The 22,319-nt window shown below is 38.8% G+C and overlaps 1 protein-coding gene across 4 annotated transcripts in view; it reads right to left on the bottom strand.

Annotated features, from left to right (window-relative positions):
• LOC138804455 (glycogen debranching enzyme) overlaps positions 1–22,319 on the bottom strand; it is a 71,248-nt gene that overhangs the window by 16,672 nt on the left and 32,257 nt on the right. For all 4 annotated transcript variants that reach the window (XM_069988720.1, XM_069988721.1, XM_069988722.1 and 1 more), the window contains exons 13-27: positions 21,739–21,862; positions 20,454–20,617; positions 19,822–19,923; positions 19,552–19,707; positions 19,312–19,462; positions 17,402–17,526; positions 17,200–17,312; positions 16,947–17,081; positions 16,482–16,612; positions 10,642–10,778; positions 10,297–10,430; positions 8,435–8,610; positions 4,091–4,193; positions 3,158–3,383; positions 254–365 (exon numbers count right to left, since the gene is read on the bottom strand). In XM_069988720.1, coding sequence (XP_069844821.1) covers positions 254–365; positions 3,158–3,383; positions 4,091–4,193; positions 8,435–8,610; positions 10,297–10,430; positions 10,642–10,778; positions 16,482–16,612; positions 16,947–17,081; positions 17,200–17,312; positions 17,402–17,526; positions 19,312–19,462; positions 19,552–19,707; positions 19,822–19,923; positions 20,454–20,617; positions 21,739–21,862 — 2,089 coding nt within the window. The remainder of the gene's footprint in view (positions 1–253; positions 366–3,157; positions 3,384–4,090; positions 4,194–8,434; positions 8,611–10,296; positions 10,431–10,641; positions 10,779–16,481; positions 16,613–16,946; positions 17,082–17,199; positions 17,313–17,401; positions 17,527–19,311; positions 19,463–19,551; positions 19,708–19,821; positions 19,924–20,453; positions 20,618–21,738; positions 21,863–22,319) is intronic.

The following is a 22,319-nucleotide window of genomic DNA, read 5'->3' on the forward strand; positions in this document are numbered from 1 at the left end:
ATTAAACACAAGACCCTGGTTCAAGCTCAGTATTCCCCCCCCCTCTCCCCCCCCCCCCCCCACACACTCTACACTACACACAGAAATCAAATTTTATCTTTCCTCTGGAAACTAAAAACCATGGTGAGCTCAAGAAGTAATATTTCTCATCATTAGATCTGGAGGTTTGCCTGCAAATATTTGCAAAGTTAACGACCAATTGCAAGGTTTACTTTTATCACACAAGTGAATCTAGATGTTAGTGAGTGATTACCTTCGTCCTTCATGTTTCGATCTATCTGCGGCCCAGCATTCCTCTCCCGGAACTGAATGCCCTGCATGTGCCTCTGCATGGCTTCCTGTATGACTTCACACAGCGGTTGGTCCTGTTGCAGACAGAGGGTGTTACCTCCATTACAAAGGACATGTCCTCCCCAAGAGCCTCAACTAAGCAATGGGAAGAGAGATTAGGGACTGATGGGGATGGGAGAAAAAAAAAGAAAAAAGCATTTCCTATACCTCAAAGGTTACAGTTGACATGTGAGTATTTGACATTCCTAGTTTATTCAGGTCAGTGATTACTAAATCATTTGTAATTCTGTAGATATATGTAAAGGAATCTAGTAAGCACATATAGTTTCTATTAGCATAATACATAGTAATATATCTAATACATCATCCAGAACCTCCATTTTAAATTGACATAGCTGTTCTTACTTACATAATAATATATGTTATATATATGTATATATATATACATATATATATATATAAATGTATAAGTAATATAGCTGGGTGCCCGTGGCTCATGCCTGTAATCCTAGCTACTCAGGAGGCTGAGATTTGAGGATCAAGGTTCAAAGCCAGCCAGGCAAGAAAGTCTGTGAGATTTATCTCCAATAAACCACCAGAAAACTGGAAGTGGTGCTGTGGCTCAAGTGGTAGAGCACTAGCCTTGAGCTGAAGAGATGAGATATAGCACCCAGGCCCAGCGTTCAAGTACCAAGACCGACAAAAAAAAAAAAAGTAAGTAATATAGGTTATATATATATATAAAATCACATTTATTATTTGCCTAATATTTATAATTTATTTACCTAATCTATGTTAGGTAGTAGCAATAAATTGGTGTAAAAGTTGCATCCTCAAAATGGGGCTCTACCACAAATCTAGAAAATATCCTACCACTAGCCAGGAGCTAGTGGCTCAGGCCTGTAATCACAGCTGCTCAGGAGGCTGAGATCTGGAGGATTATATTTCAGGGCCAACCAAGGCTGAAAAGTCTGTGAGGTTAAATGTCCAATTAGCCATAAAAGCCAGGCTGGAGGTGTGGCTCTGGCAGTTTGTCAGAGGTGAGCAAAAAAGCTGAGTAAGAGCAAGAGGTGCTAAGTTTAAACCTTAGAACTAGCCAAAATAATAATAATAATAAAAAAGAGCCAAGTGCTGGTAGTTCATGGGCTGTAATCTTAACTACTCAGGGGCCTGAGATCTGAGGATTGCAGTTCAAAGCCAGCCCATTCAGTAAGGTTGGTGAAACCATTATCTCTAGCCAGCAAAATGCCAGAAATGAAGCTATGGCTCAAATAGTAGAGTGCTAGCCTTCAGTTAAAAAAAAGCAAAAGAGAATATGAGGCTCTGAGTTCAAGCCCTAGTACCAGCACATCATAAATAAGGAAAATATTCTATAGTGAATGTAAGGAGTACATAAATAACTTTTTTACCCATATAAATAATGAATGTAATATTCAGGACATATATAACTATATTTTAAAAATAAGACAAAGCACATTAGAAGTAAAATGTTTAGAGCTATTCATTATATTCCATTTGGAAACCTCTCAACAAGACTATCATGTAAAAATTCTTTTAGAAATAATAAAAACAACAACTATGAAGCACCTTTAAAATGCTAAAGAATAGGGGCTGGGAAGGTGGCTCAGTGGTAGAGCGCTTGCCTTGCATACCTGAGGCCCTGGGTTCGATTCCTCAGCACCACATAAGAAAAAAGCCGGAAGTGGCACTGTAGCTCAAGTGGTAGAGCGCTAGCCTTGAGCTGAAGAGCTGAGGGACAGGGCCCAGACCCAGAGTTCAGGCCCCACGACTGGACCCCCCCCCAAAAGCTAAAGAATATTATTACTAACAAACTTCAGGAAAACAATGTAACTATCTAAATACCAGTGTGCTGTATAAAGTAAGCCTACAGTCACCAAACTAAAAAAGGTCAGTTGACAACAGAGTATTAACAGAAATAGTTTTGAACAAGTGTCTGAGTACTTCATCACGGGAAAAACAACCTATTCTAGGCTGGAAGTAGCTTTGACCCATACTATGGCACATGTGCAACAAATGATGAGAGCAGATCAGAAGTAGCCCCCATGTTATCTCTGAGTGGACAAAGAATTGCTCCCACATCTATGAAATGTTCAGAATGCCCTGTACTGGGGGCCGAGGCCCTCACAACTGTCTCTCTACCCCATTCCATAGTTTCTTACCACTGCTCACACTAGACTGAGCCTCAATTGCCTCAATGAATGAGATTTACTATTTCTGTCATCCTGTGTGTGTCAAGCTGGGGATGGAGCCCAAGGTCTCATACACACCAGACAGGCGCTTACCATTCTTAGACTTTGTAATGAGCACCCACAATTCCCCATCTCTCTTGAAATCCTACTCACCTTTTAAGTTCAGAGAAGGAATAATTTGGCTACTTTCGGAAGTGCTCCCTGAGACCCACTTCTAGCTCTCTACTTCCCTTTAATAAGACCACGTAATACTTCTATGTCTTTCTGCAATGACATTTCTGTACATATCCCCACTTCCACTCAACCTCTCCTAATACTAGTAGATTCTAAATAAATAGCGGTAATTGGAATATTTCCTAAGATTTGGATTCTAACTTATATTTTAGGTTCAACAACAACAACAAAAGTTATATTTGAGATGGGTGCTAGTGACTCACACTTGTAATCCTAGCTATAGCTGAGGACTATGGTTCAGAGCCAACCCAGGCAGGAAAGTCCCTGAGAGTCTCATCTCCAAGAATCACCAAAAAGCCAGAAGTTGAGGTGTGGATCAAGTGGTAGAGCGCCAGCCTTGAGCAAAAAAAGCTAAGTAACAGTGTCCAGGCCCCAGTACTGGTGCACACACACACACACACACACACACACACATTACTTACAAATGCGCCAGCAGGCAGAGGAGCAGAGTCGTCACTGGGATACATTCTGGACACAGGGCACTTGAGGATGTTGACTCCATTGGGAACCATTTTGCAGTAGTCCTGGATGCACTGTAGCCACCACCACACAGCGTCCCGGCAATTGTACCTGGCGTAAGTTCCTTCACCGAGGAGATTGGGTATGAGACCGTGCCGCAAGGTACCAGCAAATGCTAAAATGATGTTCCTAAAACAGCCAGGTAAGTAGGTCATTTGAAATGAAAACAAATACTAAAAATAAAAAAGGCAAAAATGATCACTTTTGGTGACTATGTTTTAAGTGCATTTTCTCATTTGCCCTCACTTCTTTATCTGTTTTGTAAAGTCATATTACAGAACAAGCACTTAATTTATTATTTTTTTTCTGTACTAGGGTTTGAATTCAGAGCCTTGGGCTTGCTGAGTGTGTGTTCTCACAGTTGAACCACATTCCTAATTTTGCTTTTTATTTTTCAGATAGGGTCTTGTACTACTACTCAGGGCAGGCCTAGGACCATAGTGAGTCTATCTACATCTCCTGTGTAGGTAAAAATATAAGAATGGACCACCACATATAGTTTGTTTTTTGAGATGAAGGTATCATTGACTTTTCATTCTAAGAGCATAAAATGGTTTACAAAATTTAATTTATTGGAACAAATTAACAAATGATAAAGATAACTTGATCTGCAATATGGAAGATTAGAACTTAGTAACTTTTTCTTCCATTGAGTAAAGAGACTCAATGGAAGAGTCAATCCTATTCAATAAACAGATGAGAGAGGAAAAAATTTAAATGTATGCAGAACATACCACTGAAATGCTGGGAACAAATGGATAAAAAGGGACATTGGACAAACATGCAGAAAGCCCTGATTTATAAATCTGCATTGCAACCTTTACAGAAAGTCTTACCTGGCCTCTAAATGGCGTCCAGTAACAAGCAGTAGACCTCTAAGTGCAATGAATGTATCCCTGCCCCAGCAGCGGAAAAGACCAGAAGAAAAATGAGGTAAGCCTAACAGAAAAGATGACAAAGCAATAATATATCAATCATAATAATACAGCCAAACTATGAACTACAGTACCTCACAACACTAACCTGGGTAAGTGACAAGAGGTCTGCCAATGCTCTAAAATTACCTATGGAGTATATTTCTACATTTATGTCAACTTTTGTGGAGTGAGGTTGTGCAGTCTCGTGAGATTCTTGAAGGTTAAGAACCAAAGCAAAACAAGCATTAGCACTGGACTAAACCTCCAGCCCCAGGAACCACAAACACAGGGATTCCCAACTGAATCCATTTGAATGTGTTCTCAAATAGGGAACAATTTTCTTTTAATAAATTAAAAGCTTAAAAAAAATCAGAGCTCAAATTTTAACATATGCCAGGCGCTGGTGGCTTACACATGTAATCCTAGCTACTCTGGAGGCTGAGATCTGAGAATCACGGTTCAAAGCCAACCAGGGCAGGAATGTTCATGAGACTCTTATCTCCAATAAACTACCAATAAACTACCAAAAAACTAGAAGTGGTGCTGTGGTTCAAGTGGTAGAGTGCTAGCCTTGAGCTGAAGAGCTGAGGGGCAGCACCCAGACCCAGAGTTACTGGGCCTGACAAAATAAATAAATAAATAAATAAATAAATAAATAAATATTAACATATAATCTAACACTGTACTATAAATTATATACTCTACAAGATTCTCCCTTGATGTTAAGGAAATGATACACATTAGATGGAACCATTACCTGGAGGACACACTTAGCAAAATGTGTTTACAGATCCATTATTCTTCATCCAAAATTTACTACAAAACTTATAGTGCTATATACTTCATACAAAATATCTATATCTATATCTATGTAAATAGATATAGATATATGCAGATCTTGTGAATGATTGTTTAAAGTATTATAGTTTCATGGAAAAGCTTTTTTGTGTGTGTGCGGGTCCTGGGGCTTTAATTCAGGGCTTGGGTGCTTTCCTTGCACTTCCCCCCTCTCCCCAAGATTTAGTGCTTTACCACTTGAACAATACTTCCACTTCTGGATTTTTTAGTGCTTAATTGGAGGTAAGAGTCTCACGGACTTTCCTGCCCAGACTAGCTTTGAACCATGATCCTCTTAGCTCAGTCTCCTGAGTAGCTAGGGATACAGGCATGAGCCACTGGTACCTGGCTTCATGGAAAGTTTTAGCATACACTAGTTATATGGGAGGGGGGAAATCTCATTATGACATGTCTACCTCTGTGCCTATATGCAGCATCAGTGAGATTCTTCATCCTGTTTTCATTGATGATTGCAGTGTATGTCAAAATTATATCTGAAATTTCTTTGTTTCTTATTTATTCAAGGACCATATCTCCTATCTCCCCAGTAGAAAGTTAGTCCTAGGATGGCAGAAAACTTATTTGCTTTTTCACCACACTGAAAATTAGAACTGAAATTATTACTGAAAATTATAGGTGGCATATATTCCTATAAATATTTGTTGAGTAAATGAAATAAAAGACTAAAGGCTAGGGGATAAATTGAAACATGAAAGAACCTGACTAAGAAGAAAAATCTGGCAATTCTTACAAGTACTTCACAATGAAGTTTCTGGTTGTTTTGTTTTTGTTTTTTTTTTGTTTTTGATTTTTACTTTCTTGGGGATTAGACATTCATTTCTTCTATTTAGAAAGATCAGAATTAGCCAGGTACTGGTGACTGTAATCCTAGCTGAACAGGTGGCTGAGATTTGATGTATTGTGGTTTGAAACCAGCCCAGGTAGAAAAGTTTGTTAGATTTTCATTTGCAAGGTAACCAGAAAAACATAGTACTGGAAGCATTGCTAAAGTAGTAGAGTGCCGGCCTAGCAAGCATGAGGCCAAGTTCAAACTCCAGTACTGAAGAAAAAAGAACAAAAGAAAAAATAAAGAATGAAGGAAAAGAATTAGAGGCAGCATTAGACATTTTTTCTACAATGTACTCAAAATGATTGGTACACAATTTCCTCAAACATGCTGGGTATTATTTATATATGGGTGACATATTATATAGATGGCTGAAGATGATTATGACAGTGACAATGGTTACCCACAGCACTTGTGTCATAGAGATTTTCCAGTGCTTTAACATCTTGTATGTGACATGTATACAGACTCAAGAATGAGTCTGAACTGGCATGTCTGAAATATCCACAGTTTTTTTGTTAAGAAGTAAAAACTACCTGGGTACTGGTGGCTCATACCTGCAATCCTAGCTACTCAGGAGGCTGAGATCTGAGGATCATAGTTCAAAGCCAGCCTAGGCAGAAAAGTCCATGAGATTATTATCTCCAAGAAACTACTCAGAGAAAGATGGAAGTGGTGCTGTGGCTGAAGAGGTAGCGTGCTAGCCTTGAGCAAAAGAGGCTCAGGGACAGTGCCCAGGCCCTGAGTTCAAGCCCCAAGACTGGAACAAAAAACGAAAAAAAGGAAAAGCTTCTGTCCACTCACGTCTGTAATACTAATTACTCAGGAGGCTGAGATCTGAAGACGGTGGTTCCAAGCTACCCCAGCAGGGAAGTCTTATTGACAAATTAGTTACACAAAAACGAGCTGTGATTTAAGTGGAAGAACACTAGCCTTGAACAAAAAAAACTCAGGGACAGAGCCTAAGCCCTGAGTTCAAACTCCAGGATGGTCATACACGAACAAGAAAGGTAAAAAGGTAAGTGAACATGGTGGTGCATGTCTATAATATCAGCACTCAAGAGGCAAAGGCAAAAGGATCATAAGCTTGAGGCCATTCTGGGTAACCTAGAAAGATCATGTCCCCAACCTCTTACAAAGAAAAAAAGCTATAAAAATCTCTGGCACTGATACAAGAAAATGTTTTTTGTTTGTTCGTGTTTTTTTTTTTGTTTGTTTGGTTTTTTTGGGGGTCCAGTCTCTGGGCCTGAGCGCTGTCCCTCAGCTCTTTAGCTCAAGGCTAGTGCTCTACCACTTGGGCTACAGTGCCACTTCCGGTTTTCTGGTGGTTTATTGGAGATAAGAGTTTCATGGACTTTCCTGCCCTCTGAACCGCAATCCTCAGATCTCAGCTCCTGAGTAGCTAGGATTACAGGTATGAGCCACCAGTGCCCAGCTACAAGAAAATGTTTATATCACCTTTTATTTTTGGGTCCGGTCGTGGGGTCTGAACTCTGGACCTGGATGCTGTCCCTCAGCTCTTCTGGTCAAGGCTAGCACTCTACCACTTGAGCCACAGCGCCACTTCCGGCTTTTTTCTTTTTGCTTATGTGGTGCTGAGGAATCGAACCCAGGGCCTCATGCATGCAAAGCAAGCGCTCTACCACTGAGCCACCTTCCCAGCCCAACCTTTTTGACCTTTAAGAGTTTAAAACTTATCAGTCACACATAGTTGAAGTTGTCAATTATTGTAAAAGTTTACAATTAAAATTGTTTTGTAGTAATATTACCACAGAAAGCCATTTTCAGTGTCTTAAGATAAGCTCCCTCAAGAACCTATTTGTGAGTTTGAGTATAGCTCTATTTTTTGCCAGTATGGATCAGGCAAAAGACCCCATCAGGTTGCTGGAAGCAAGTATTAGAATTTGTTTCTACTTACTGATTCTACTTGTACTTACTGATATGTTTCTTGCCTGACATATTTAATAATTTTTTACAATTGTCCTAAATAAAATGGCAATTTCTATTTCAGTTGTTGGGTATCATAAGCATTTCATCTGATCTGAGCAGATGTACAGTTAAAGAAATTTCACTAACAGAGCCAATATGTAATGCAATAGACACACAGATGGTAGAATTACTTCTCTCCTATGGTTTTATGTATTTCAGTTTAGTTTGGAGAGTTCTAAAGTTCAATGGCCTGAAATACTAAGTACTTTCTAGAAGTTTGATGGAAATTATTAAAAAGAAAAGCCTGTCCTTCAGTGGACTTTGCTTATTTGAATTTGTGACTCTTGGTAATTGCAAAGTTGGGTTTCTTTTTAAACACTGAAGAATAAATACAATTGGAAAACAGACACTTGTAGAAGAAAGGTTTACCCAGCCACAATCCAACAACACATAAATGCTTGGTGTATAGTTATAAATAAATAGTAAGTATGGTTAATATTTTTACACGTGAGCTCCTATGAAACCTTACTAAGAAATAAAACAAAAATCGCCGATAAGATGATGAATTTAAAAGACCCAATCATTTCTCATGGGTTTTCCTTCTTGAACACTATGGACTTGCATGTTTTGCCCTCTCTAAGACGCCTTACCTGCGGCCAAGGAAGCACAGCACTGCTCCTTCTCTCTGGTGATCTGGTTCAGCCTGTATGGCACATCCACAAGGGAGGGTGAGAGGAGGGGCAGGGAGGGGAATCTCCCCACTCCACACATTTGCACAGACCCCAGGGAAAGGTGCTTCACAAAGGTTGAGCCGTTCTGAACAAAGCTGCAACAAATAGTGAACAGTTTAAACAGATGCAGAAATACCAAATATTTTAGCAGTCTTATTTCACTGGGTTTTCTTCCCATCATGTGATTTTCCTATACAAATGTGGGTAACTGATACTATGATTTAAAATGTTGAATTTAGTTAGATTTCAAACCTGCTTTCATATCACTTTTTATTTATTTATTTATTGTCAGTATTGGGGCTTGAACTTGGGAAACTGTCTCAGCTTTTTTTGCTCAAGACTGATACTATACTACTTGAGTCACAGCTCTACTTCTGTTTTTTCTTTTTTTTTGCTGGTTAATTGGAGATAACAGTCTCATATGCTCAGGCTGGCGTCAAACTGTGATTTTCAGATTTCAGCCACATGACTAGCTAGGATTATAGGTGTGAGCCACTGGCACCTGGCCACCCTTTATTTTAGTTAGCTATTGAAGTTCATGGTCTACTGTGAAACAAATGGTAGGTCTTTTTTCCCCCTGAAATGATGTCCAAGTTAATTTGGTAGCTCCCGTGGGTACACTTCAGTTTGTCATATTATTTTACAGAATCTTACCACTAAAAGCAAATTTAATTTATAATAATAGCAGAGTATTTTTTCTTTTAGGTGATGAAAAACTATATATTCTAAAAATATCAACATTCAACTATACTGAATAGATAAAACCAAATAATATAAAATACCATTTTAGTGGGTTTATAGAAAAGATTTTTAGTATCTGAATTTGCTTTGATATACTATAGACTACAGACTAAAAGGTACTAATAAACTTACTATTTAAAAACTTCTTCAGCTCTGAGTCTATGACAATTCCTTTAGTTTTGATCTTTTCTTCCTTTTTTTTTTTTTTAAATTTGTGCTGGTATTGTTGTACTCTAGACTTTTTACTCTCCTTAGGCTTATTTGTTCATGGCTGGTACTCTACCACTTGAGCCTTATCTCTACTTCCAACTTTTTGCTTGTTAATTGGAAATAAAAATCTCATAAATTTGCTGGGAACTGGTGGCTCACACCACCAGCTACTCCTAGCTACTCAGAAGGCCAAGATCTGAGAATCATGGTTCAAAGCCAGCCTGGGCAGGAAAGTCCATGAGACTCTTATCTCAAATTAGCCAAACTGGAAGTGGTGCTGTGGCTCAAAGTGGTAGAGCACTAGCCTTGAGCTGAAGAGCTGACGGACTGTGCCCAGGCCCAGAGTTCAAGCCCCATGACCAACCTAAATAAATAAATAAATAAATAAATATCATAAATTTGTCAGCTAAACTGGCTTTGAACCTCAGTTCTCAGATTTCAGCCTCTTTTGTAGGAAGCATTAAAGCCACTGGCACCTAGCTATGTTTTAGTTTTTTACACCCATGTATCAAGTGACTCTGCAGATAGCTACTACACAAACATTTCTATTACCAGCCGGGCGCTGGTGGCTCACGCCTGTAATCCTAGCTACTCAGGAGACTGAGATCTGAGGATCTCGGTTCAAAGCCAGCCCAGGCAGGAGAGACCGTGAGACTCCTATCTCCAATAAACCACCAGAAAACCGGAAGTGGCACTGTAGCTCAAGTGGTAGAGCGCTCGCCTTGAGCTGAAGAGCTGAGGGACAGCGCCCAGGCTCAGAGTTCAAGCCCCATGACTGACAAAAAAAAAAAAAACAAACATTTCTATTACCAGAGCTCTGTTGTCTATACCTTGACATCTGCTTCCATGCTGTATCTAGAAGAGTGGTATATGCACCAATTAAAATAGCATCAAAGTAACATGGGATGAGGTATCGTGGGATCTGCTTCAGGTAGAAGAACATAGCCTGTAACCATTTACCAACCTGTTATAAAAACAATTTAAAAGGTTAATTTGCTGTGTTTATAAACTAAGTATATGTGAAGAGGTAAATCTAAACATGTAACTTTGCTATCCAGATATCAATTAACAAGATTTCCATTTATTAGAATTTAAAGATAATGAAGGGAAGAAAACAGCTCAAGAACACATGTAAATATTATATATAATAGTGATATAATAGAGCTTTACTTTACCTCAGCAATATTTCCTGATCGAGAAACAAGCCGGCCACTGACATAGTCAATCATCCAATCTCCAGATCGCAAATTATCACAGAAAGGATGCCCCAAGTCATTCTTTGGTCTTATTTCTGCCAATACGGACATTAATCCTGAAAATTCAGACATTTCTACATTACTAGCAGAGCTGAAATGCTCCCTAGACTTGAATGATTTGAGGTACACAGAGGGGAAGACATAAAGGAAGCCCACAATGGTGCTTAGGGTGGTGGCAGGTAAAGGTGGTACAGAATAGAACAGGATACCAAGACAACGGATGGTGACTACTGCCACAGGAGCCAGAGCTTTCCCAGAGTCAGAACTTCTGGTACGCTTATTCAAATACACCTGTCCTGACTTCAAGAAGAAAAACAGAGATGCCTGTATGTATTGATGTTAAGACATGGTAGACTCAGTACTATTCAGGCAGATTTAAGAAAATCATAGAACTGGAAATCCAATGTGATATAAGAACAAAGCCAGCTTTGGAAAGAAGAAGCTGTTATGTTTGAAACATAACAGGAAACACTTGGATTTAATCAAAGTATCAAAGCGCAGTATTAGGCATCTAATGATTAGGCTAAGTTCTTAATCAGAAGTATTAGAATTCCTATGACTACACAGTGGATTCTGTCATTTAAATGATATAAGAACTGTACTTATTTCACTCAACAATACAATGATTTCTAACTTTAAAAATATTTTGAAGCCGGGCACCGGTGGCTCACACCTGTAATCCTAGCTACTCAGGAGACTAAGATCTGAGGATCGTGGTTCAAAGCCAGCTCGGGCAGAAAAGACCATGAAACTCTTATCTCCAATTAACTACCAGAAAGCCGGAAGTGGCGCTGTGGCTCAAGTGGTAGAGCTCTCGCCTTGAGCTGAAGAGCTGAGGGACAGCGCTCAGGCCCAGAGTTCAAGCCCCACGACTGACAAAAAATAAAATTTGAGCCAGGCACTGGTGGCTCATGCCTATAATCATAGCTCCTTTGGAGACTGAAATCTAAAGTTCAAAACCAGCCCAGACCGAAAATCTGTGAGACTCTTTATTTCCAAATAACCAGCAAAAAGCTAAAAGGGAGGTATAGCTCGAGTGTTAGAGCGCCATCCTTGAGGGAAAAAACAGCCAAACAAGAGGACAAAGCCTTGAGTTAATCCCCTGATAGTGGCACAAAAAATTATTCTGCCTTTACTGTGTCCTTTGCACTAAATTCATTTGGTTAGAATTTGATGGATTTTACTGTCAAGTTTTCAGAAGTTAAAAATGAATACATTTAAGATATAGCTTTTTCCCCTTTTCATCTTCCCTTGGAAATAAACTTTATAAACAGACTAGGCAACAAGATAGTATAAAACACTGTTCTACGCATGTCCTAGCACTTTCAAGGAAGATGAACATTGCTCAGGAAATGCTGGCAGCACACTGACTAAGGAATAGCATGACGGAGGCAGTGTTTCAGAAACATCTGACAGAGACCAAGGGCAATGATTTGTGTGGGGGTAAGAAGAGATTGGAAAGCTAGTTAGCTGGATAGGATGGTAACTATAGAAAGAAGAGATGGTCTGCAAAAGAGAATTTGAGAAAGTGTCTACACAGCATAACTTCTGATTACTGAGGAAATCTAACAGAATATGGAGTATTACAAGAAGCGGGGAAGGAGGAAATGGAATGTTGCTTAGGAGAGAGATCAGGTTTGATTTTGTTTTAGGATGCTATTAATTGTGTTAGAAATATCCAATGTGTTGCTGAAACTGTTAAGCTGTTAAAGGTAGCCGGATGCTTTATAGGTGGCTCACATCTATAATCCTAGCTATTGAGGCTGAGATCAGAGGATTGAGGTAGACAAATCCACAGACTCATCTTCAATTATGGAATAAAAAGCTGAAGTTGCTCAAGTAGTATAATATCAGCCCTAAGCAAAAAAGCTAAGAAAGCCTGGTGCTGGTGGCTCATGCCTATCATCCTAGCTACTCAGGAGGCTGAGATCTGAGGACTGCGGTTCAAAGCCAGCCCAGGCAGGAAAGTCTGTGAGACTCTTATCTCCAATAAAAGCATTAGAAAACCGGAAGTGGCACGTGGCTCAAACAGCAGAGTGCTCACCTTAAGCTGAAGAGTGCAGGGACAGCGCCCAAGACCAAAGTTCAAGCCCAATGACTGACCAAAAAAAAAAAAAAGCTGAGAAAGTGCTAAGCCCCGAGTTCAAGCCCCAGTACCAGTACAAAATCAACAACGATAACAAAACAACTATTAGATGGAAGAGGGATTGCTTGTAAAGTAAGAAGCAAATAAGATGAGAGTAATTGTATTTAGAAAAGGTAAGCATGGTCACTTTATAAGACAAAAATCAATTTAAAAAAGGTATTACAAAAGTGTGATATAGTAAATCAAGTAGTAGGAGTTCAATAGTTTAGAGCAAAAGCATAGTAAAATATTTGATTAAAACTTGTAACATAGATGCTTCTTTATAACTCATGCACAAAGTATTTTGCATTACAACAAAAATATATATATATTTTTTTTGTCGGTCGTGGGGCTTGAACTCTGGGCCTGGGCTCTGTCCTTCAGCTCTTCAGCTCAAGGCAAGCGCTCTACCACTTGAGCTACAGCGCCACTTCCGGTTTTCTGGTGGTTTATTGGAGATAGGAGTCTCACGGTCTCTCCTGCCCGGGCTGGCTTTGAACCGCGATCCTCAGATCTCAGCCTCCTGAGTAGCTAGGATTACAGGCGTGAGCCACCAGCGCCCGGCCTATACAACAAAAATATTTTTAGGAATAAAATCCAAAATTTTCTAAGTATAAAAAGTCTCAGAAAAGTTCACTCCTGTTTTGTATGTGCTTGGTTTTCTAAGAGGGATAAAAGCTACAGAAAATAGCAACAACAATAATGAAAAAGATAAATCTGCTGGGTATGGAAAGTCATGTGCAATTCCAGTTACCCAGGAGGCAGAGACTTGGAAGACTTTGGTTCAAATCCAGCCTGGATAATAAGTCCATGAAAATTCATCTCAATAAAAAGCTGGGTGTGATGGTTCTCGCCTGTCATCTTAGCTATGTAGGAGGATCACAGCCCAGGCTGACCAGAGCAAAAAAATGTGTGAGATACTATCAGAAAATTAAGTAAAGTAAGAAGGACTGGGGCGAGGAGGAGACATGTCACTGAAGGAGTAGAAGACCCACCTAGCAAACTCTGGTATCTTAAAAACATAAGTACGGAAAGAAACAAACATACACTCTACTTTCTCAAGGAACAATCTGTGCAGTGGAATTTTATATCGAAGGCTTTCCAAGTCCTTACCTTGAACTAAGTCTAACTTATAAGAATTAACTCTAAACCTATGCATAGACCCCACTGCAGGCATTTACACGATCTCCACTTTCCAGAAGAAACACTGACATGCAGAATCTAACTCTCTACTCCACAGTTCTTCAGCTAGTCAGTGTAACACAACGAGTCTGGTGGTAACACCTATTTCTTTTTTTTTTTTTTTTTTTTTTTTTTAATTTTTTTATTGTAAAGATTCTATACAGAGGGTTACAGTTACATGAGTGGGGTAATGAGTACACTTCCTCTTGAACATTGTTACCCCCTCCATTGTTTTCTCCCTACCATCCCCTCCCTCCCTCCCTTCCCCAAGGTTCTTTTTTTTTTTTTTTTGATTGTGATTAAGTGATTACTTAATTTCCGGAAATTCACAGTATTGTGGAATAATGATGCTCATTTAAAGTCACACGTTCATTCTAACTTTCCTGGAGCAAATTGTCTATCACAGTCTGTAATATATAACGGTGTTCATATGTTATATACCATACACGTGATCAGCAGCATGGGGATATTTAGTAGTGGTTCAACCAGATGAGTGGGAGTTCTTTGTTTCTTAAGTCCTGTTAGTTTTGTCATATCACCTAACATTTTGGATTTATCATCCGCTTATCAGGGAGACCATGTACTGTTTGTCTCTTCGTTCTTGGCTTACCTCGCTCAACATGATTCCTTCTAGCTCCATCCATTTCCCTGCAAATGCCATTATTTTGTCATTTCTAATGGCTGCATAATATTCCATTGTGTATAGATACCACAATTTTTGGATCCATTCATCTGTGGTGGGGCATCTAGGTTGTTTCCATATCCTAGCTATTGTGAACAGTGCTGCAATAAACATGGAGGTGCACGTGTCCTTGTATATTGGTTCCTGTTGTTCAGGGTAGATGCCTAGAAGTGGTATGACTGGGTCGTAAGGGAGGTCAATCTTTAGCTTTCTAAGGACCCTCCAGACTGCTTTCCAAAGTGGTTGTATGAGTGTACATTCCCACCAGCAGTGTAATAGCGTTCCTCGTTCTCCACATCCCCTCCAGCATTTGTCGTTGGCTGATTTGTGGATGTGGGACATTCTGACTGGGGTAAGGTGGTATCTCAGGGTTGTCTTTATTTGCATTTCCTTCACCACCAGGGATGATGAACATTTCCTCATGTGTTTCTTTGCCATTTTTATTTCTTCATTTGAGAAGTCCCTCTTTAGTTCCCTTGCCCATTTAGTAATTGGTTTGTTAGGTTTGGGAGGGATTAGTTTCTTGAGTTCCCTGTATATACAGGATGTTAACCCCTTGTCTGATATATTGCTGGTAAATATTTTTTCCCAATTAGTTGGTTGTCTTTCTAGCTTGGTTGCGATAGCTTTATCTGTGCAGAAGCTTTTTATTTTAAGGTAGTCCCATTTGTCGAGTCTCTCTCCAATTTGTTGTGACCCTGGGACTCTGTTCAGGAAGTTCCTTCCTGTGCCTATTAGTTCAAGTGTCTCTCCTACTCAACACCTATTTCTTAACACATGCACCACCCCCATACTCTCTCTCTCTCTCTCTCTCACACACACACACACACACACACACACACACACACACACACACACACACACACACACACACACACACACACACACACACACACACACACACACACACACACACACACTAATTCCTCAAATAAGGGACCATATTCTCAGGGCAAATAAGGTTATAGTGGCACAGAAGTGAACTAGGTACCAGTGGGAGAATAAGGAAATTATTATGAAAAGGAGGCACTGGGAAAACACAGAACCAAGAATACAGGTTCTATGGAAAATAAGAAAATCGTAACAACCAGCTGGATTAAACTGATAGCAAATACTTAGTTAATTAGCCCATCTTACTAAATACATAATATCTTGCTATCCATTCTCTTTAGAGTATGAATCAAACATGTAATAAAAAATTCCAATCAGATAAAAAAGAAAAATGTGTTATATTTACAACCCATTCCCATTTGGAGCTCTTCTGGGCAAGTTCTGTATTTGATTACAGGATAAACCGAGTCAAGAAATATTAATCAAGATTAATATATATTTAAGAAGCATAAATGACCTGAAGGAAAGACATAGAAACCACAATTCTAGGTTAATACTTATTACTGAGTACTTTGTGCCACATCCTGTTTTTAGTGTTTTATGTGAATGATCTCATTTAATCCTCATATAGTCTTCTAGTTATATAATATTATTCAATTTTATTATTACTGTTTTTTGAGACAGCGTCTTGCTATGTAGATCAGTGTGGCCTCTTCCTACCTTAGCCTCCTGTGTGCTGAGATCAGAGATGTGTACCAACTCACCCAGCTATTAGGCACATTTTGTTGAAGCAGAAATTGGGCTTTAGAGGTGTTATGTTCCAAAAGACAATGAATAAGGGGCAAAGTCATAGTGTAAACCCAGGTGTTATGCTCTAAGCTCATACTCTTACTTCTATAAAAAAGACACAACTTGTTTAACCACTTTATAACGGCTTACCTTGGAGGCCTGCATACTTAAGCGGTGACCAGTTTGGTATATCGTAACAGCCTCCACCATCTTCTTGTTCTTCTGACTCACATCGATAAAGTATCTGGTTTAGCTCAGCCAAGGTTAATTTAGAGGCAATACTAAGAATTAGAACATAAAGACAACTGAGTAAATACTGAAGTTTTACCTGTTTTATACACAAAAACAAAAGGAGAAAACCTAGTTCAGAAAAATGAAGTGCATACGTGTGTGTGTGTTTGTGTGTGTGTATCTACATGAATATAACATGACAAAGCACACATGGGCACAAATGAGAAAGCAATAGTAAACAAATGTCCCCAGCAGCGGGTGCTGACACTGCTGATCCTTGGACCATCCACTGAGTAAGCAGCAAGGCTATGGAAGCTATTTAAAATCAGTTAAGTCAGGCCAGCCACTAACACAATAAATCTCTACAGAATAAGGTACACTTACGAAGCAAAAGGGATTTTTAGTATAGGATCTGAGTTGTCAACAGCCAGGCTCCCAGATTTAAAGTGAGGACTGAACTGTGTCAGATGATTTCGAAGAATTCCAACCGCAACTTGGGCATGTGGATCAAGGCTAACTCTGAATAATGTGAATAAAAAAAAGTTAATTTTTAGGAGCAACGTACTCAAAATGAAAAGGCTATAAAAACTATTTTAAATATAAGTAAGGTCAATAGTGTGTACTCTAATGAACATACCTGAATATAATAACACTTCCTGGAGATAAATTTTCAAATTCTATTTCTTGAATATATTCATTGGGTCCTTTTGTAGCAACTCCAGCTTGTTTAACAATTTTACTTTCATTCAGCTTGGAAAAATTATATAAAACAACTCATTCAACAAATAATTTTAATGTCCTTAAAATGTTAAACAATAGAAATAAGTGCATCCCAATACCTGAATATGTTCTTTAATTTCTACTGTGATATTTGGCAATCCATTGATTGACTTCTCATCCTTCCTATAAGGATTTGTGGTTCTCTCAATAGTTCTAGCTTCAAGAACTACCTCTTCAATTTTGCCTAGGAATGCATAAAATTCTTAGTGAAAAATCATTCTTAAGATACACTAAAAATTAAATAGAAACAGTATTAAGCATAATACTAAAAATTAAATAGTAGTGTAACAGCACATGAGACAGTGAAAAATCAGTTTTGTAGCTGACAAAGGGAAATGTTTTGAGAACAATCAATGACCCAAAGAAAGGTTGAACTAACATTGTACAGGGACTGAGTTCTAGATAAAGAAACTAAGTGGGGGGCTGGGAGTACAGGTCAGTGGCAGACTGTGTGCCAAGCACATGAGGTCCTAGGTTCAATCCCCAACACGAAAAATACAAACAACTACAGAAAACTAACATGAACACTAACTATGAACCAGACACATTACTGAATAGAAATTTAGGTATAATCAAGGAAAATGATGATTATTTAAACCCAAAACATTTCAGGTTGACCATTTTTCCAAATTGGAGTTATATGCATATTTAGAAACTAGCAATACATAACAGAATGTGATTGTTTTTACGGGACTCTTCATTCTCTCAATGAACTGGCTAGTGGTTGATGCTTGCACAGAACCATGCTATGCTATAAAACACCATCTATAACACCAAACAGAATATATCTAGAACTAAGCCACTCAATAAAAAAGAGAGTCTTGGCGACTTGTTTTATAACTGTTATATGTTTAGGGGAGACAGTGATTGTTCAAAAGAGGCAGAACTTCAGTTCTTAAAGAATATAAACAGCTGGGCCTTGGTGACCCATGTCTGTAATCCTAGCTACTAAAGAGGCTGAGATCTGAGGATCATGGTTTGAAGCCAGGCAGGAAAGTCTCTGTGAGACTCTTATCTCCAAAGAACCACTCAAAAACCAGAAGTGAAGTGGTGCTGTGGCTCAAGTGGTAGAGTGCTAGCCTTGAGCACAAACAGGATAAAGAACGGCACCCAGGTCCTGAGTTCAAGTCTCACACCTGAACCAAAAAAAAAAAAAAAAAAAGAATATAAACAATTCATGTACTGGTAGAGTAAGACTATTTAAAGACCAGTAAAAATATTTATGTGGCTAAAATAGTGGTATGATATGGGGCTAGAATGGTAGGTGAAGATGAATTTTTATGAAGAGGCTTAAAAATTAAGATAGTTTCCATTTTATATGTGTACATATACTTAAATTTTGCTTTCACAATATATAATTATATATATATGAATACATACATGTGTAATGTGTATAAATATACAAACATATGTAAACATATACACATCATCATCATATATACACACACAATATACAAATAGATTGTCCAGGATGTGAGACAAATGTCCATTTTATATGTATTAGGAAAAAAACAGAATATGTAAGATATAAACAAGAATATTTCACAACTCAAAAGCTTAATTAACATTTGAGGATATTTCTGTCCAGAGTTTGATTCACACAGAAAAACATGTTACATAAGTGTGGCACTTGTGGCTCCACCTGTAACCCTAGGTACTAAGGATGCTGTGATCTGAGAATCATGGTTCAATGCCAGCTTATCCCCAATTAACTACCACAAATATGGAGGTGGATCTGTGAGTCAAGTGGTAGAGCAGCAACCCTGAGTCAAAAAGCCAAGTGAGAGTGTGAGGCCCTGAGTTCAAGCCCCAGGACTGGCACACACAGGGAAAATACAAGCCAAGATTCTAATTCCTTTTCTCAATAGCATTTATCTTTGTCTTGCACTACACACGGCATATAAAGACAATGGCATGAAACCTTTGAATACAGTTGAATGTAATGGTAACAGTTCTCAGGTTACATTACCAGGGATACACATTTGAGGCACTTCCTTGCTATAAAAGGAAGTTTTGGGATTCCTGAACGCAGTTCTGGATACAGCCACAACTGACTGGTGGGTACTGGGCGAGTGTCTCGTGACTGCCACTATGTCTTCATCAACCTGATCGACATACACCTGAGAAATGGAAAGAGCAAGAAGGTTAACACTCCACCTGGAAGCTGGTGGTCCTTCAGAAAGAAATGCAGAAAACTTAAGTTTCTTGCCTGAATGAAACCTTTGGCCCCAAGCTCTTGATGAAGTTTATTGACAGCACACCTGGCTGCAATAATTCCACTCTGGAAATTGACATCACTTGTATTGGATGGCGAGGCTCCAGGATTCCAAGAAGTATAAAATCTTTCTTCAGAAACCACTGAAATCTAGAGAAAGGTACAACTTGACCATGTATACATTACAGTTACAATGAGAGCTTTGGATGAGAGTGATCAAAGTTGGTAGTCATGTGGCTGGTAAGGAACAGCCGGTGAACCAACCTGGTGAGGCACTAGCTCATCATAGCCTCGAGTGCTTCCACTAGCACAGCATGCCATAGAAACAATAGTGGTACTCGGGAGAGCATCATAGGCAGATCTATGCTAGAAAACGAGAAGAAAGTGAAACTTTACTTTCTTTCATATGCAAAGTGCTAGTATATAGCATAATGAAAAGGATAATTGCATAAATACATTTTGTGTGTGTGTGTGTGTGTGCGCGCGCACGCACGCGTGGGGTTTGAATTCAAGGCCAAGGCAAAGTCTTAGTATTTTTCCTCAGGGCTAGCACTCTACCACTTGAGGGACATCACCACTTGTGGCTCTTTTGTTGGTTAATTAAGGATGGGTCTCATGTACTTTCTTGCTCTGGGTGGCTTTGGACAGTGACCCTCAGAGAGCTAAGCCTCCTGAGTATCCAGAATTACAGGTGTGAACCACAAGTGTGAACCACTGATGCCCAGCTTAAACATACTCTATTACAAACATTTATTTAAAACATACCACAAGACATCCTAAAAACCATATAGTACAATCACTTTTAAGCCTAAGCTACTACTTTTTGGAGTATGTGGGTATTATAGATACTAAGTATAACTAAATGTCATGAATCCGTGAAAAGGACTGGTGCTTACCACAATAGGACATTCGTTATCATGGGTAATATCCATAAACAAGGCATGGGCGATAGCTGGCATCAAAGGCCTCAGACAGGGCTGAACAAAGGATCCTACAGGCTCTCCTCCATATCGGTAAACCAGCCTGCCTTCTTCATGACTGTTGTATGCGCTCATTGCCTCTGTCAAGCAATACAGAAAATTTTAACAATCGGTATTACTTGTGTCCAAGGAGAGGTTGCATTTCTTATCACGACTGATTTTTAAAATACAAACCTCATCAACATTATCACAAATAGGCAACTAAACATTTACAAATCCTAAGAAGTCTTCTAATAACTAACTGGAAAAATAGCTCTCGTAGAAAAAAGAATAGGGGATGGAGGGAGGCATGGCTCAGTGGTATTTTGCCAGCCTATCAAGTGACAGGCCCTGAGTTCAAACCTCAGTACTACCAAGAGAAAAGAGAGGGAGAAAAAGAAAAAATGGTAACAGTAGTTTCACTTACGCACTTTTACATGATTTGTACCAAATCAATGAGAGAAAAACATAAAATCTAGTTAGGAGATGAAAAACAGATTTGTATATTTTCTATAAAAATACGGTTCTGTTTGTGAACTATCAATTTACTCCACTGGATTTTTATTTTTTGAGAAAGGATCTTCTGTAGCTGGTGCTGGCCTTGAACTTGTAATGCTGGCTCCTGTCCCTCTGGTCTTCCAATCTGAGTAAATTCTTTTCTTTTTTTTTCCTTCCTTCCTCCTTCCTTCCTTCCTTCCTTCCTTCCTTCCTTCCTTCCTTCCTTCCTTCCCTTCCTTTCCTTTCTATTCCTTTCCTTTCTTTTCTTGATTCTCCTTCTTTCACTTCCTTCTTTCTTTCTTGGTAATAGGGCTTGAACTTGGGGCCTGGACACTGTTTCTTAGCTTTTTCACTCAACACTTGCACTCTAACATTTAAGCCACGGTTCTACTTATCTTTCTATTTGAAATTAGTATCAACAAAATGCAGAATTTTACTGACAAAAATTGGCTGAGCTTGGGGAAGGAGAATAATAGACACACTGATCAAGATGCATGGTCCGCATAAATTGACATGTTGAACTGAAACTCCTTTGTACAACTATTTAAAAGAAAATTTTAAAAATGATTAAAGTTAAAGAAATATATTGAGTTATATAAGAAAACATATAAACAATTTAATAGACTTTTAGCTGTGTTAAAAATTTTAAAGGTATCATATAACTTTTCATCTACTTAAAGAAAAGCTGAAGTTTTAGACAGGAAATGGACTTCACCAACCTTACCTCTTATCAAGGAGCTAATGCCAAGTCTAGTCACAAAGATATTGTCCAGCTCTTCACTTCCCGTGAACAGTTCAGCCACAACATATAAATTAGGTTGCAGTTTCCTAGCGGCATCCAACATGTACTGCAAAAAGTACAGTTGCATATGTAAAAGAAAAAGGAGGACAAGGTGGACAGAGAGGAAGGAGGGATGGCTAGGTGTGGATTTGACACAGATTATGTGGTAAGACAAAACAGAAATTCAGAAATAATTTTCAAATAGATTTTGTACACATGTAAGAAAACACCAACAGACCAGAATGCATAGGTAATATGAAAATGTTTACAGTACAGTAAAAAAAAAAAAGGAAAGGTTAGATTTTGTAAAGACATAGATAGGGACACAAGGGGGAAAAGGGAAGAAGAAAAAAATGTTAGTGTCGATAAAAAATGTAAACTGTGTGTATTTTTTTAATGCCTTTCTTAAGACTGTCAATTTCCCGGTGGTTGACTAAGTTTAACAGGTAGGTACTATAAAGCTATGCTCTGAATGGCCAAACTAAAACCAGTACTAAACTCTTAACACTTCACAGTTTTCACAT

This window comes from Dipodomys merriami, unplaced genomic scaffold, assembly GCF_024711535.1.
Source record: "Dipodomys merriami isolate MVZ:Mamm:240054 unplaced genomic scaffold, mDipMer1.0.p SCAF_365, whole genome shotgun sequence".
In the NCBI taxonomy this organism is placed as follows: domain Eukaryota; kingdom Metazoa; phylum Chordata; class Mammalia; order Rodentia; family Heteromyidae; genus Dipodomys; species Dipodomys merriami.